The sequence below is a fragment of the Porcisia hertigi genome, chromosome 31 (assembly GCF_017918235.1).
Source record: "Porcisia hertigi strain C119 chromosome 31, whole genome shotgun sequence".
Taxonomy (NCBI): domain Eukaryota; phylum Euglenozoa; class Kinetoplastea; order Trypanosomatida; family Trypanosomatidae; genus Porcisia; species Porcisia hertigi.
The window spans coordinates 357676-373426 of NC_090590.1; the positions used below are offsets into that span (position 1 = coordinate 357676).

Consider the following 15751-nt stretch of genomic DNA (forward strand, 5'->3'; position numbering starts at 1 on the left):
AGTGGAGGTGTCCTGGTTGCACGCACCCTCACCTTCGGCCTCCACATACGGGCAGTGCTCCATGTAAGGCGAGCTTTCCTCTACTGCTGTGTCGGTGAAGTATGGGTAATACACGTGCAAGGGGGTGTCTGGTGCGTGAACACCGCATTTGCGTATCTCGAGGCTACTAGACGTGCAGAGGAGCCCCGGTTCTGTCCGATTGCAGAACATCTGCGGCCACTGCGTGATGTTGTTCTCCATGCACTTCTTGTTGAAGAAGTCACAGCCGGCGTTGCGGCCCCACGGCATCGCCTCCGCCTTGCTGAAGTCCGCCTTGTAGAAGCCCATGTCCTCGAAGATGGCCATCGTCAGCGCAGTGTAGTACCAGGCGCCTACCTAAGGCGCCATGAGCTCGTCCTTGGCGTCGCGCGTCAACAAGTGCAAGGCCTCAGAAAAAGGCTCTCCATCAAATTGCACTTCGACGTGCTGCAGGGTTGGGCAGCCGTAGTGCTCGCGTGCTTTCGCTACCGTCTTGTGGCCCTTCACCACCGGATGTTCAAAGGGCTTGCCGCGAATGCCCTCAACGTAGTCCATCACATCCGCCAGCTCAAGGTATGTCGCACTGAAGCCCAGCGCGTGCGCCACCTCGTGCGCTACCGTGCGCGTGAGACGTTGGTCATACCGCGATACGATCTTGGCAGCAGGGATGTTCAGGACACCGACGGCAGGTTGATCGTCCAAGAACGCCAGGCACGTCAGAGCCCAGGCCGAAGCGTCGACTTCACTGGGCACCGAGGCGACGTACAGCACAAAGTCGGTGTTGTTGACGCCGTCAGTGAGGTGGGCTTCCGGTACCTTGAAATCACCGCAGCGAGGGTACGTTAATGGGGTGACCTTCCAGGTGTCCTGCACCTGCTTCACCTTCAGGCGCTGCGTGTGCAGCCGCACCGCCTCGGGGAGGATCGAGTTCATCAGCATGTCGCGCTTCTCGTCCGTCAGGATGTCCGTAGTGGTGCAGGTGACAGTGAGGCCGTTGTGGTTATTGATCTTCTGTCCAGCGTGTGTGCAGTAGCGCTCGGGGTCCGTGAGGTCCTCAGTGGACACGGTGATGCGCAGTTCACCCCACTCGGTGGAGCGAACGACATTGGGCGAGGTGCTGTCCGCTAGGAGGTAGCCTACAGCGCCATGGCCTGTAGCGACTGCACGTGCTGTTGCAACGTAGGGCAGTCCCACCGCTAAGAGGGGGTCGCGAGCGACGTGATAGTCCTGCGCCACCGACTGCAGCACTTGATGCTGCACATCGTCGTGGACGCAACGGTGGGCGGTGGGGGATTCACTGGCGGCCTGTGCGCACACGGAGGCGGAGCCGACGACGGCCACGGCGAGGCAAGCGGCGGCTGCGAGGTGCACCAGTCGTGCGGCGCCGCTAAGCCCGTCGTGCGTGTTGCTTGGGAAGCCGCGAGTCATGCTGGCGGCGAGGGTTGGGATGCGGGTGGTGGCAATAGTGTGGTTCAGGGATTAGGGGGTCAGCAGCGATGTCGGTCAAGGGAGGGGAGGGGGGGGGAAAGCCGAGTGAGAAGGCGCTGGTTAGCAGGTTTGACCTGGCGTGTGCGTGCCTCTGTGCGCGATGAGGCGGGCACGAGCGGTTGGGCATGTGTCTATCATGAGCAGAGGGCCATTATGGGGCGAGTAAGCGGCGATTGGAGGGAGAGGGAAAAGTAGGGGAGGGATGAGAATAACCATGGAGGGAGTCGGGGGAGCCCTGCGACACCCTGACGCCGTGTCAGCGTCGAGGCCGTGGGCAGCTGCGGATGTACCCGGGCAATGCAGACGCAGGCGCCGACGTAGCCAGCGAGCCCCTCTGCTGTGCTGCGCTCAAGTGGTGTTTTGGGTCACAATGGTTTTCTGGTTTCGTGTTGACAGCGCACTGGTGTCGACGTGAAAAGGGAAGTGAACGAGATACATAAGGAAGGACAAGCACACACATACAGAGAGACAGAGGGAGGGAGAGAGGGCGGAGACACGGAGGGGTGGACTCAGCACGCTCATTCACTTTCCCTCCACTCTGTGTCGTAGGGGAGAAGGGGCACAGGGATGTGGCGCTGTCACCATCACAGACCGCAGGAGTATATGTGGGCACTGTGAAGGGGTAAGAAGAAGAGAAGAAGTCAAGGATGGTGGAGAGCCCAAAAAGAGAGAGGAAAAAAGGTGAAATCCACCGCGTTCGGGATGGGGGGTGAGAGGAGGGGTGACGGGAGGGCGTGGGGGAGCACACACCCACTCATCCATCCACCAACTCACTTACATCATCGGTGCGTGAAGCCCACGAACGCACACGAGCTCCCCCAGCACCGCTATCGACCAACACGAAGACACACACAATACAGCATGGTTTCCATCTTTCTCTCGTCACGATGTCCATTGTTCTGCTCATCCTCATCGTGTGTGTGTGCGTGCTGTCCCGAGGGGTGTGTGAGAAGATAGGAGGGGGAGGGAGGGTTGAGCGATGAGGAAGGAGAGGAGGAGTGGGCCCTCTCTCTTTGTATATAGCATCCACATCGACGGCCGTCCAACCCACCCCTGCGCCCACCCACCCAACCCACACACGCGGATAATACAGTAAGCGGGTATAACATGGGAAGAGGAGAAGAAAGGTGAATCCAATAAGAAACAAAGAAGTGGTTGAGAAGGGGGTGAAGACGACGACACCACCACCGCCCGAGTGTGCATGGGGAGTAGAGGTGGGGTGCCAAACACTCACCTGTCCATCAACCGAGTATGTGGACCAGCGAGGACACTCGGCACGATGAGCCATCGACAGCAACCGTACCTCAAGACGCCGGCCGGCGGTGTCACACCCAGCCACCGCTCATGGTCCACCACACCGCTGGACTGGGGCGCTGGTGTTCTCGCATCTTGCCGACGGGTGTCACCGTGTGTCAGGTCCGTTTGCGTACACGCCTATTCACTCGTCGGATACGTGTGTAGCACCTCAGACTACAGGAAGGCTTCTTCGGGTCCCACTCTTCGTTGGTAATGAGCCGCGTCCGGATTTGTGCTCGGCTTCGGAGGGACTGGAGTAGAGGAGGCCCTGCGCATGCACTGCAGTACCACCACGAGGAGAAACGCTCACCGGGTTGAGGTCGGGACCCTCTCAGGGTGCGTCATGACATCCCCAGCGGAGGGTGTCGGTCGTGTATGCAACCCTCGCTAGGTGGCCGCACCAGCAGTTGCGATGAGCAGTGCGCCAGGCGTTCTGATGTTAGGCAGTCAGACCAACAGTCAGTGTCACCACCAGCAGCGCCACTCCAGCGGACACCAGGGTGCACGCGCTGTGCAGGCCAGCTGCACCGTTGCCGCGGGGGTTGAGGCTGTCGCCGTTACCGTTGCTGGACGTGGCATCCGGTTTTCTTGCACCACTGCCGCTGTTGGGCATGCTGTCGGTGGGGGTGTTGCCTCGTCCGCCGCTGGGCATGCTGTCGGTAGGGGTGTTGCCTCGACCGCCGCTGTGCATGCTGTCGGTGGGGATGTCGCCTCGTCCGCTGCTGCTGCTGCTTGTGGTTCTGCTCTTTACGAGATCAGCTCTGAAGTCCATCACCGCCTTCACATTGCCCTGGCACACCTCAGCGTACGGCGGGCACGTGATGTAGCCGCTGGCCTCGAAGGCGTTGCTGATATTGTCGAGTGTGATGTTGTGGCCCTCTGTGCAGTTCACGTAGTCGTTGCTCCCCTTCACCTGGACACTGTACGTGTTCGTCGCGTTGTCGCACTTGACATTGGCGCACATGCCCAAGACGGGCCATGATTCCGTACTCGTGTTCTTCGGTGCAAAGGCCACATCGATGCAGCGCGCCGCGTCGGAGAAGACGTTGAATCTGTTTGCTTCATCGGTCGCGTGGGAGGAGTTCTGGTTGCAGGAAGCCCCGTCGTACTGCTTCACGAAGGGACAGTAGTCCATCGCCAGTGAGGTGCCGGAGATGGACTTGTTGGTGAAGTACTGGAAGTACGGCTCCAGCGGCTCTTTCGCAGCCACTATACCACAGGCCCCGATGCCAAGACGGTCAGAAGGGCAACGGAGGCTCACCTGACTCCCGTCGCAGAACATCTGCGGCCACTGCGTGATGTTGTCCTTCATGCACGTGTTGTTGAAGAAGTCACAGCCGGCATTGCGGCCCCACGTCATCACCTCCGCCTTACTGAAGTCCGCCTGGTAGAAGCGCGTGTCCTCGAAGATGGCCATCGTCAGCGCAGTGTAGTAGCCGGCACCCACCTCAGGAGCCATGAGCTCGTCCTTGGCGTTGCGCATCGACAGGTGTGAGCCTTCCCAGTCAAGGTTGGGTTGGTTATCCATCTCCACGTGCTTCAGTGTTGAGCAGTTGTAGTGATCGCGTGCCTTGGAGACCGTCGTGTTGCCCTTGAACACACGGGATGATGATAGCTTCCCACGAAGGTTCTTGATCTTGCTGATAAATCTGGCGCTCCTGAAGAAATCACTGCCGAAGCCCAGAGCATGCGCGATCTGGTGGGCTACCGTGCGAATGACGCGGTGGTCGTAGCGCGACACAATCTGGGCTGCGGGGACGTTGATGACGCCGACACCAGGCTGACCGTTGGGAAACACTTGGCACGTTGCCCCCCACGACACCGCGCCTATATCGGTGGGGACGGATGTCAAGTAGAGCAGAAAGTCGGTGTTGTTGACACCGTTGGTGACGTGTGCCTCTGGCACCTTGAATAAGCCGCAGATTTTGCCGTTCCCGACCGTCACTGTCCAGTTACTCTGCACCTGCCTCACCTTCAGGCGCTCCGTGTGCAGCCGCACCGCCTCGGGGAGAATGGAGTTCATCAGGATGTCGCGCTTCTCATCTGTCAATATGTCGTTCTCCTTGCATATTACACCTCCTTTCTCGTAATTGGTGACATTCTGCCCGACATCTGTGCAGTAGCGCTCGGTGTCTGTGAGATTACCCGTGGACACGGTGATGCGCAGTTCACCCCAGTTGTTGGAGCGCGTGACATTGGGCCCCGTGCTGTACGGCAAAGCGGAGTCGTCCGTGCCACTCACAGAAGCAGAGTCCGGTGCTGCTGCGACAATGGGCAGACCCACCGCAGAGAGCGTGCCCAGGTCTCTGTGCTTCTGCGCCACCGACTGCAGCACGCGCTGCTGTATCTGGTTGTGGATGCAGCGGTGGCCCGCAGCCAAGTTGCCGGCAGTCTGTGCCCACACAGCGGCGGAGCCGGCCGCCAGTGCGAGACACGTCACGGCTGCAAGTCGGACCAGGCGTGCGGCGCCGCTACGTCCCTGGTGCGTGCTACCCAAACAGTTGTGGGACATGCTGGCGGTGGGGTAGGATGTAGAGGTATATAGGCGAGGGGGGTGTAGGGAGAAGGCAAGTGAGTGGGGAGGTGCCGCTCAGCGGGTATGTGCTGTGCTGTGCGTGCCTCTATATGGGGGGAGGGGTGCGGTTCAGTAAGAAAAGAGTGATTGAGAGTGCCGGTGATGGGCGCAGGATTGTGCAGTCTAGGGGAGCGGTGGGCGGTGGGGGTGGGAAGGCAGAGAGTGGGGCGAGATGAGGGTAACATCACCGACGGGTGGTGGGGGAGACGTGATGGGATGGGGGTGTGGGGGGGGGGATGAATGAATGGTTCACATCATGCGCGTGGAGAGGGGAAGGGGGGAGGGGGAGGGGAGTGACACAGAGCAAAGGTGTAATGCGTACATGTATGTCTACATATCCGTGTGTGCGTTCATATTGCATGTGCCCCTTCCCACGGACAAACGTCTTGAGAACATTTTTACTTCTCTGTCTATGATCTTCTGGGGTGGAGGGGGTTGGGATGTCCCCCGTCATATACACTACAAGGCCTCCTCCTCTCAACCTGCCGGTGCAGCTCAAAATCCGGCGAGTCCCGCACTTTCCACACGTTGTCCAGACAGGCCACACCCTGTGCAGCTCCCGATGGTTAGCCTAGGAGCAAAAAAGTAAAACGTGGATCGCTGCCAGTCCGCCGCTCGGTATCATTATCACGGGGGTGAGGGGTGTCGCCGAGTAACGCAGTTGGCGCTCAATGCTGCTCTTCCTCTTCTGGGTTGGGAATCTCGGCCGAATCCGCGAGGCTGATTAGTCGGCTGAGGTACACCGCCAATCGCTTGGACTGGACAACCCTATGCACCGGACCATCTACGCCACATTCTCACCCAACGTTGGCCAGTGCGGGACAGACCAATAGGTGAGTCAAGAACTCCTCGCAGATCTCTTTCCGTGGGTCATGGGGGATGGCGGGTGCAGCTTGGCCATGGGAAATAGTTGGATGCTGCGTGAGACACTGCTCATCTGCAAGTGTACGCGGACAGCGCGGGCATGTGGGGTTTCTCACAGCAGGCTCCCTGTGTGGATCGGACCCACCAGGCATCTTGCTTTGGGCCACTGTGCCCTCGTTGTGGTGCGTGCGGGGATGCGCCAGACGAGAATGGTCCACTGTTTCCACTTTCTAACTTGGATTCTGCTCGATATCCCATCGCCTAGAAGCAAGAGGCGTCTGTGGGTACCGGGTTGGGCACGCCTGGACCTCCAGGGGGGAGTGTTGTCCAACGTGTGCTCTTACCCCCCGATTGCCGGTGGTGGTGCAAACTTGCAATCTGCTCGCCGAGAGCCAGATGCCCGCCCCAGCCCACACGGTCTGGGAGTAACGCGGGCGCTTGGCTCTCCCCCTGAAGGGGTACTGGACCCTGGCACTACGACGAAGTGGCCGGCATCACCAGGGATTTACTTGTTTGATATGAAAACAATTTCGAGGCGGAGTAGTGCGCCAGCAACCGAATGTCGCCGATGAGATTTCACCAACGAGATCGGGGATGCGAGTGCGGTGCAGTCGAGCCGTGAACCGTGTCGGGTGAAAAAAAAAAAAAAATGTCCCTTAATTTGGAAAGGCATCGCACGTTCATTCCCGATTGAGCAAAAATTTATTTTCTGTGTGTGGGGGGCGCCTTGTGGACAAGGACGATGTGTGAAATGAAGGGAGGCGTCCAAAACCAGGCCCACGCTGTACACACACACACACATCACATCACATCACATCGTTGCACAGCACATCCACAGAGTAGAGCAAAAAAGCAGAAATAAAAATCTAGTCGTGAGCGGACCACGGCTCTACAGATATACGGAAAAAAAAAAGAGAAAAAGTAATGGGGGTAGGCGGAGAGTTCTTACACATCCTTCAGGCTCGGACTCTCAGAAGAAAGGCAACTTGTGCACGTGTACTCTCATAAAAAAAAAGACATGACAGAACCGAGATTGTAAGACAGACACTGTTTGTAAATCTGCAGGAGAGGCATATATGTAAATGTAAGTCTATAAAAGAGATCACCGCCTGGGAGACGGGTACCTTGCGGTCACATACCACACTAGAGGGCACTCCGGCTCTGCACGTGAGAGAGACGGGGTTGAGTCCCCTGGCAGCATTTGTAGCCGTGAGAAACAGTAGTCTCTCCTGTAGAACTAGGCCCAGCACCCGGCCCGCCCCTCTCCGTTGCCATCGATTCCTCCTGCCAGCTAGGCGTTGGGGCCAGGCAGCATCTTTTGAGGGGGATTGAGGCAAAGCGAGAAAGCGAACCCAACGAGATGCTGTACGGAGATCGAAAGAGGTGTATGAGGCTGTGTCGTTGAGAGCCAGAGAGGTTTACTGGTTCGCTGCTCCGGACAGGGTGGGTGCTGTAGCCGGAATCCCAGGCGTAAGAGACTTTAAAGGACACATACGCATATATATTTGAAAAGTCCGACATCGGTTTGTGCTGCGGAGTTGTTTAGTGTCTTAGAACAGCCACATCTCTCATTTGCAACACCGGCTTGGGGAGTTGCGAGATGCTGCAGCGGTGGCATGGCAACTCACCGCAGTTTGCTGCGGCCTCAACCGCTTCGGGCCACGGCACACAACACAACACCGCGTGGCGTGCTCCAGAGCGGTGTGTCCCCGCGCTTTCCCGCACGGCTCCGACTGGGTGAACCGCACGTCTGGAGAGGGGAAACAGCATTGCTGTGTATCGGTGGCAGCAGCGCCACAGACGGTCGTCCTCAGGTTCGTACGCCTCTGAGAGAACCCATTGCGCTACGCGCAGGGAGACCCGTGGAGAAAAAATTTTGAATGTGTACGCGACGCGATCCTGGTGTGCCGTCTGGAAGCCACATCAGGGAATCGACAGTGGAGAGGTGGCGGGGCCCGTTCTACCGACACCCGAAGAGGAGGCTCGATAAAAAGTGTGGGGGCGCTGCCGGTGTCCGGCGAGAGTGGCATACCGTTCCTCGTGTGCAGTTTGTGTTCGAACCTCGATGGCTCAACTTTACACAGTCGGCGCCTTCACAGGGGAAAAAGTTTTCCGCTGTTCGGGAGAAACGGAGGCGGAAGAGTTCTGGCGGCATCTTCGTACTCCCCGCCCTGACGGGATGTCGCCCATCCCAAGCGCTGCGGAGACGCGGAGGCCGAGGGGGTTCGAAAACCAACTGAACCCGAAAAACTGTTTCGATGCGAGGCGCCCGACAAAAATATCGGCGGTGGCATCGCTGTCTCCAGCGTTAAAGGTATTCCGTGTTGCTGTGCTTCTGCGAGGACTGGAAAGCAAGACGCCATTCGATAACCAAGGCCGGCGAAGGCCGCATAAAGTGCACCACCGCGCTCTACCATTGTCGCAGACCACGAGGTCGCGAGTGACCTCATGTCATTCTGGATAGTATCCTCCACGATCGCCATGTTCGCATTCGCTTCGCGCTTCTTACGCAACAGTTTTTCCTGCGATTTCCCATAGTTGGTAGAAATCTTCAGTGCATATTTGGGGGAGTTTACATCGGTGCACTTCTTTGCTGCTTTTTGCAGTTCGGCCAGAGTTTTCTTCAGTTTCCTGGTTGTCCCGCACGCGGTGGCGCTCACCTCTTGAAGACTCTCCAGTTCAGCACGCATCATCTTCATCTCACCGGAGTGGCACCAGTTGTTGTGCGCAGAGAGCAGGCGAGCTGTCGTTGGTGCGGTGGACTGCATTTGCATTGCAGCCTCTTGGCTCACGTGCACGTGCATACCCACAACATCCTTGCTGTTGTTTGAAAGGCAGTTCATTACCTTCTCCCACGCGGATAGGTACTTGCCGTGGTACTTCAAAGCCTCCTGCGTGGCCAGGGTGAGTTCCTTTAGGTGCTGGTGTGTCGTGTGCACCTGCTTCACACGCAGCTGCTGGTCATCGGTGATATGTACCTTGGTCATCTCGATGGAGAGCAATACCACCAGCGTGTTCCAGACGAGCGCGTAGATGAGACCGCAGACTGTGGCGCTTGGCGGGCACACACTGAGGCGGGGTGGGGGGAAAAAGAGGCACCTGTCAGCTGGAAAGGAGTGAGACACGAGGATGAAAGGGGAGAAGGGTGAGGGAAGGGATGGGTGAATCAAGGACAAAAAGAATACATAAACACACACACAACCCCCCCTTACAGGAGGTGTGTGTGTGTGTGTGTGTGTGTTGCATTTTGTGGAGGCAGCCGATGGGGACGTGCGCGTTGCATATAAGTACTTGAGAGCGATTGGTAGAGTGGCACGGTACTCCCTCTCCCCCCCCCTCCCCCCACATTACCGTATCTTTCACCGTTCATGGGCACCGCGTATATACAATTGTAAAAAAATAAATATACATACATATATATGTAAAAAGATACACACATATATGTATGTATACTTGTGTGTGCTGCTTGGCCCATTACGCAATAAGAAGAGATCATTCAACTGATGGGGGCACCCCCTTTTTTTGCACAACAACCAGCGGAAACGTCCATCACATACGTACGAATGTCAATGCAATGACTTTTGTGTGTGCTGGGGGAGGGGAGGGGAGGGGAGGAGGGGTTCACCGCTCTTTTCCTTCGCTTTCTCTCACACAAATGCGTTTGGGCAACTCAGCGAGCTCCTCTAGTTTGGCGTTGCGACACAACGGCAAAGAGGATGGGATACAGCATAGTAAAGCACGCATACGCACACACACACACGCACGCAGGCACACGATCAAAAAAAAAAAGGGGGTAACCACTAGACAGTGTTCATGAAGGGTGGTGGTGGTAGTGGTGGAGGTGGGCAGAGAAGGCAATACTGTGGGGCATTCACTCCCCCCCCTTCCAGCAGGGCGGTTGCATGCCGTATGCAAGTGAAAAGTGCGTGGATCCCCAAGTAGAACATGAATGGAGACAGAAGCACCGAGCCAACGCGAGAGGGGTTCGAGCGAATGAGTCCTAGAGATCCACGTGTACTGCGTCGCGCTAAAACTCGCTCTCGAGGAGATCTCAATTCTCCCTTGGGTGAGGGGCGCACACCTCAGAGGCGGTAATGCTCTTCGCCTCCATCCGGGCTAAGAAGTTGGATGCCAACGCAGCGTTATGGGCCGCGAGGTAGCCGTTTTGCGGTGGAGTGGACGACACTTGTGACTCCGTACCACGCCCAAAGTTGAGCGGTGGTCCCACCTTGCCGGCTGTTCCCACTTGTGAGACCGAGCCAAAGTCCTCGTCTTCGGGGATTTCTTCGAGGCTTGGGCTCGAAAAGGAGGCGTTGTTCACGGGTGGTGGGGTCAGGTCAGGGGTGGAGTTAGTCGCATCGCGTGGGTGGGTGCTGTCATGCTGTGCAGACGGCGACATCTTTGCAGCAGAAGCGGCTTCCGTGGTGGGCTTTGAAGTACCCTGTGAGAGTCTTTCTGGCTTTGACACTCGACCTGGTGAGGCCTCAGTGGCAGGCGTGCAGGAAGTCCTGAAGGTTCGCAGGGACGCGCTATATCTGACGCTGTTACGCAGGCTGCCATTCATTTGATTCGGGTCCAGTCGGTACTCATTCGAGGCACTACAAGCGTTCGACCCCGTGTTCATCTGTGCGCAGCGCTGTTGGATGGCGCTCTGCCGGAGTTGCCGCTGCTCTTGACGATAGAGGTCCACCGCCTCTTCAACGGTAGGCTCCGTCTTTGTAAGCGCATCCACGACAGACGACATATAGACCCCGTTCAGGTTGAGGTAGCGCTTGAGAGCCGTCGCCGCCACGGTCTCCACTCTGTTCACCAACGTCACAAACTTTTCCTCAAATTGGTTTTTGAGGCGCTGCAGCTTGGCGAGTGCTTCATCCCGCGCCCGGACACTTTTAGGATAGGTGTTGCTTGTAGAAAGTGCTTTGCTTTTCTCAGCAAACGACTTCTCCTTCTTGTCCACGCGCCGCTTTGCTTCGATGTATTCGTCAAACGCACGTTTCTCTGCCTTGGCGGCCATATCGGCGTCCTTGAGAGACACTTTCAACTGAGCCACCGGGAGCAGCACCTCCTCATGCACGAGTTTGTTGTAGTTGCGAAAGGCGACGCCCTGCTTCATTTGAACGATCTCTTCTGAGAAATGATGTACATATTTTTTCACCTTATCGGAGGTGAAGCTGAGAGAGGTGAGTGCATCGAAGGAGCTGCTGACGTGCTCCAGTGTAGTCCCGAGATCCTTCATGAGCAGCATCATTCGCGTCATATCTTTGTCGAACGACCGGATGGCGGCGCGAATCGCTTTCATGTCATCCAACTGCCGCGGATGAATAAAGTCGTACTGCATCGACATGATGAGCAAGAGGGCCACGTGGGATTGTGTATGGGGGGCTGTCAGAGTTCCAGAAGCAAAGGTGGGTTAGGGGAGAAGAGGAGGGTAAGAGGGGGTGGGGGGGGGCGAGAGGAGAGGAGCAGCAAAGGATTTATCGTGTGTGTTAATAGGCGTAGACTTACGTGCAGAGTATCCACAGGTCCCTATTCAGGAGAGGAACCGTGTAATGGGGGTGGGGACCATTGTCCAAGGGACAAGAAAACGGGGGAGCACGCGATCCATCAAAGCATTGCGAGTGATGGTGCTGGTACAGCCACCGCTGTGGCTGCGCGCACAGCTGGAGAGGAAGGCTCAGCAGAGAATACCTGGGCCACGCACAGATGCAGCATTAAGGTCCTCTAGCTCTGCCGAATAACGAGGAGGCCGATATTAGCAGAGTCAGGAAACCAAAGGTAGGCATGCGTGTGTGTGAGGGTGTGTGCGTGTGTGTGTGTGTGTGTTGAGGGGGTGATGATGGTCTACAGCAGGAAGAAGGACCGGCACAGGGCACGCCTAGTGATGACCCTACCTCTGCCAGGGGAGGGGAGCTACTCATTCTGCATGCGTGTTTTGGGGCTCTCCTCTGCGATGTGCGTCACAGCGACAGGGGTTGAGTCTCGCTTGGCTTTCCCAGATGACGGAGTTTTTTTGTTTTACATTGGCGGTGGTCCATAGTTGTACGGCAACGGTGGCAGTATCGCCCCGCAGTAGCCACTCGGTGGAGGGGTGAGGGGTGTTGCTGGTAGTACATTGGATGAGGTGGAGGCTTCTGGTGCTGTACGCACATTACGGGTAGGGCAGTACCACCACCAGTCGCGGGTACCGCGGGACTGTTGGCGGCTGTGAGTATTAGTATCGCTGCCGACCATGGGCGTGTCCCTCGGTTTAGACTGGTGGCGTTTCCGTGGCTTTGGTGGGAGCTGCTGGTCGCATCTGCGGCGGGATGACCATGGCTGGCTTGTCGTATGACCACTCCACGGGGTCCAACACCATTAGCCATTGTGCTTGTTGCCCGCCCCCACACTTTGTCTCCCTAACCGACATTCATAGCCTTCGGGGGCGCTGTAGGATCGTATTCTTCAATAGAGCGCACCACCGCACTACCGGGCTGCGGGTCGGCGCCAAAGTCGACTGCTAGTGCTTGCAGATGAAGTTCTGCAGAGGCGAGGTGCGTGCCGCCGATGACCACCCACATGTCCTTCACGACGCCGCGGGTGAAATCCTTCAGAGAAAGCGGATAGCTTCCTAGAAGGTCGTCTGTCGTCACGTTGTCGTTCCAGAGCTCACAAATGACCTGCGCGGTATTGTTGTCGGCGATATGAAACGTGACCACCTCATTCCAGACGGGGTCGGGGCTGTTGGTGGCCACTTTTGTCTTGTACGTGGTGCGCGTCTTTTTCTTGTCGCCCATCATAATTTTCACATAGGGGTCGGGAAGGCCAACCTTCTGGGCGTTGCCAACGTTTCGAGCACCGCAGATGCGCACCTCTAGACGGACCATCGTGTATTGTTGTTTTTTTGTGAAGATGTGCGGGAGGAGAGGGGGGAGGGTGTGCTGCCTCACGGGTTAGGGGGTGGCAGAGAGAGACAAAAAGGGGGGGGGGGGACGATTCGGAATACGGTGCAAACGTTACAACGCACTTCTGAATGTGTTTTTTTTTTGTGGAGTTTATACATTTTTTATTTCGCGTGTTTGTGTGCGTGTGTGTGCGTGGCGCGGACAGAAGACAGAGGGGAGGGAAATATCAGAATAAAGGAAGCGAGTCTGGGGGGAGGGGAGGGGGAGGGGGAGGGGGGGGGAAGAGAGGCGCGAACCCTCAGGGTACGCTGGTAGGGTGCTGTCCGTGCATACAGCGTAGAGGTTGTCCCCATCTCCGTGACATACAATGACGCCCACTGCTCCTTTGACGTAGGCGTTCGTTTCGAGAGGTGCATCTGCAGTATATTTGTTCTGCATCTGCGATTGCCGCCCACGATAATTCAGATACCAAAGCAGCAGGGGAAAAAAAAGAGGGTTTGGAAGGACCAAGCAAGAACAACCGGGGGTAAATAACCGACACACATATACACATCTATATATGTGTGTGTGTGTGTGTGTGTACAATATATATATATATATGTTTATATGTTTATATATGAGAGAAAAAGAGAGCAAACGTCCCCCCCCCTCCCCCCGAACATACACACACACACACACACACTCACGAAGAGTTCGGAATGCAGAGAGAGAGAAAAAAAGAGAGGCGGGTGTCAATAAGTCCTACTTCACGTGAATTTTTGATTGTGTGTGTGTGTGTGTATGGGGGGGGGGGGTAAGTGGGAGGTGGTGGTGGTGCTGCTGCTGCTGGTGAGGGGCAGTTGAATAGCGCGGGGTGGGGGTTAGCAGAAAAAACAAAAAGACCCAAGACCAAATTTGAGGGGAGAGGGGGAGTGCAGAGGCACGCAAGAGGGGCCTGAACGCCAGCGGAAAAATAATAACGGTAACGTGGTCAAAGATACACACTGCGTAGGGACCCGGCGCAGACAACGTTGTGAGCAGCATTAAGGGTAGAGATCGGGGGGAGGGGGGGGGGAAGAAGGAGAGGGCGTAGAGCAGCGCAAAAGAAATGCGGGTCTCTTCTCAGGGAGTGAGTCAGGGGGGTTTGCGTCTGCCATATGAGGAAAGACATCCTCACATGTCTGGTGGGATACCGTAAGCCATTTGCACCGGTCTTTGCTGTGGAGGGCAAGGGCCATACACCCCAGGTGGTGGAGGGCCACCAGTGTACACCGGGCGCGGCTGTGGCTGGGGTACGCCATACATCGGCTGCGGAGGTGGGGGTACGCCATACATCGGTTGCGGAGGTGGCGGTACGCCATACATTGGTTGCGGAGGTGGTGGTACGCCATACATGGGTTGCGGAGGTGGCGGTACGCTATAACCATATCCCTGCGGTTGCGGTGGAGGGACAGGGCTGTATCCAGGCTGGGGCGGGAGTGACATAGCCGAGTAGTTGTACTGTGTTGGCGTCATGGGAACAGCTGGGGCGCTGAACACCACTGGCTGTGGTTTCCATTGAGATGCCGCGGGGTGTGGCGAGAGTACTGTTGCCTGCGCAGGCGGCGTGAGTTTGTTCGGTGGACGGTATGTCTGGTTTGTTATGGGCTCCATTTTTTCGTTTTCGAGGGTCGTGCAGATCGGGTCGTCAGGCCCCGGGTCACGGCCAAAGTCAACGGCCAACATGCGCAAGTGCAGCTCCGAGCTCGCGCCCTTGGTTCCTGAAAGAATCACCCAAGTGTCCTTGACGACACCGCGGGTGAGACCGTTGACGGAGAGCCTGTAGCTACCGAGATGATCATCCACCATGATATTGTCGTTCCAGAGCTCCAGCAGCACCTGTGTCGAGTCGTAGTCCGCCACCTGAAATTTGAAAAGTTCATTCCAGACAGGGTTGCAGCTGTTCTCCACCACGCGTGTCTTGTACTTGATATGCGACTTTTTCTCGTCAATTATCCGGAGCTTCACATACGGGTCGGGCATGCCAATTTTTTGCCTGTTCGCCACGTTGCGAGCCCCGCAGACGCAGATCTCAAGTCGGCCCATTGCTCGAGAATCTAGTGGATGAGTTCTAAACGCAACGAGTAAAGTGAAAAAAAAAAGAGAAAAGCAAACAGGGCGCTCTCCTCGTTTGCAACTAAAGGCTAGGAAATCGCGTGGGTTGTGATACAATGTATGAGGACTAGTGGCTCATCCTTCCCCCTCGACAGTGGGCGGGTGCGTTACGGAGAGGCATTTGGTGGTGTGAGAGAGCCAAGAAAGCGGTGAAGAAGAAAAAAGGGCGGATACTCGTGAAGTAGACCAGTGAGGAGGACGCATGTGCGGTGGAGACTTTAGGCAGTGGTGGTGGGGGTGGTGGTGGTGGGGGGTTGCGTAGTGATCATGTCTCAAGATCCCCCCCCCATTTTGTTTTCTAACCGTACGCAGCGGTGCTTCACGAAAGCGCTGTGCAGTGCCCTCACGTGCGGTGCTTTTGGTTTCGGCAGGATGGGAGTCCACAAAAAGGAAAAGGAGGAAGGGGGGTTCCGCGTAGGGCTACACACCGCCGACTGTACTCACCGAGTAGTGCGTTTGGAAAGGAGCGCGCTCACTCTGGCCTCACCACCAAAAA

At 56.8% G+C, this 15751-nt stretch overlaps 4 protein-coding genes across 4 annotated transcripts; all 4 read right to left on the reverse strand.

Annotated features, from left to right (window-relative positions):
- Nucleotides 1-8334: 8334 nt before the first annotated feature.
- JKF63_03815 (uncharacterized protein) lies at nucleotides 8335-9228 on the reverse strand (the record flags this gene model as incomplete). Its single annotated transcript, XM_067899813.1, has 1 exon — nucleotides 8335-9228. The coding sequence occupies one exon, from the start codon at nucleotides 9226-9228 to the stop codon at nucleotides 8335-8337; it is 894 nt and encodes a 297-aa protein (XP_067755019.1).
- Nucleotides 9229-10292: 1064 nt separating this feature from the next.
- On the reverse strand, nucleotides 10293-11585 carry JKF63_03816 (uncharacterized protein; the record flags this gene model as incomplete). The annotated part of the gene is made up of 1 exon (XM_067899814.1): nucleotides 10293-11585. One exon carries the CDS (start codon nucleotides 11583-11585, stop codon nucleotides 10293-10295), a length of 1293 nt encoding a protein of 430 aa, XP_067755020.1.
- A 1051-nt stretch (nucleotides 11586-12636) lies between these two features.
- On the reverse strand, nucleotides 12637-13104 carry JKF63_03817 (uncharacterized protein; the record flags this gene model as incomplete). Its single annotated transcript, XM_067899815.1, has 1 exon — nucleotides 12637-13104. The coding sequence occupies one exon, from the start codon at nucleotides 13102-13104 to the stop codon at nucleotides 12637-12639; it is 468 nt and encodes a 155-aa protein (XP_067755021.1).
- Nucleotides 13105-14274: 1170 nt separating this feature from the next.
- Nucleotides 14275-15186, reverse strand: JKF63_03818 (uncharacterized protein; the record flags this gene model as incomplete). Its single annotated transcript, XM_067899816.1, has 1 exon — nucleotides 14275-15186. The coding sequence occupies one exon, from the start codon at nucleotides 15184-15186 to the stop codon at nucleotides 14275-14277; it is 912 nt and encodes a 303-aa protein (XP_067755022.1).
- Nucleotides 15187-15751: the final 565 nt, after the last annotated feature.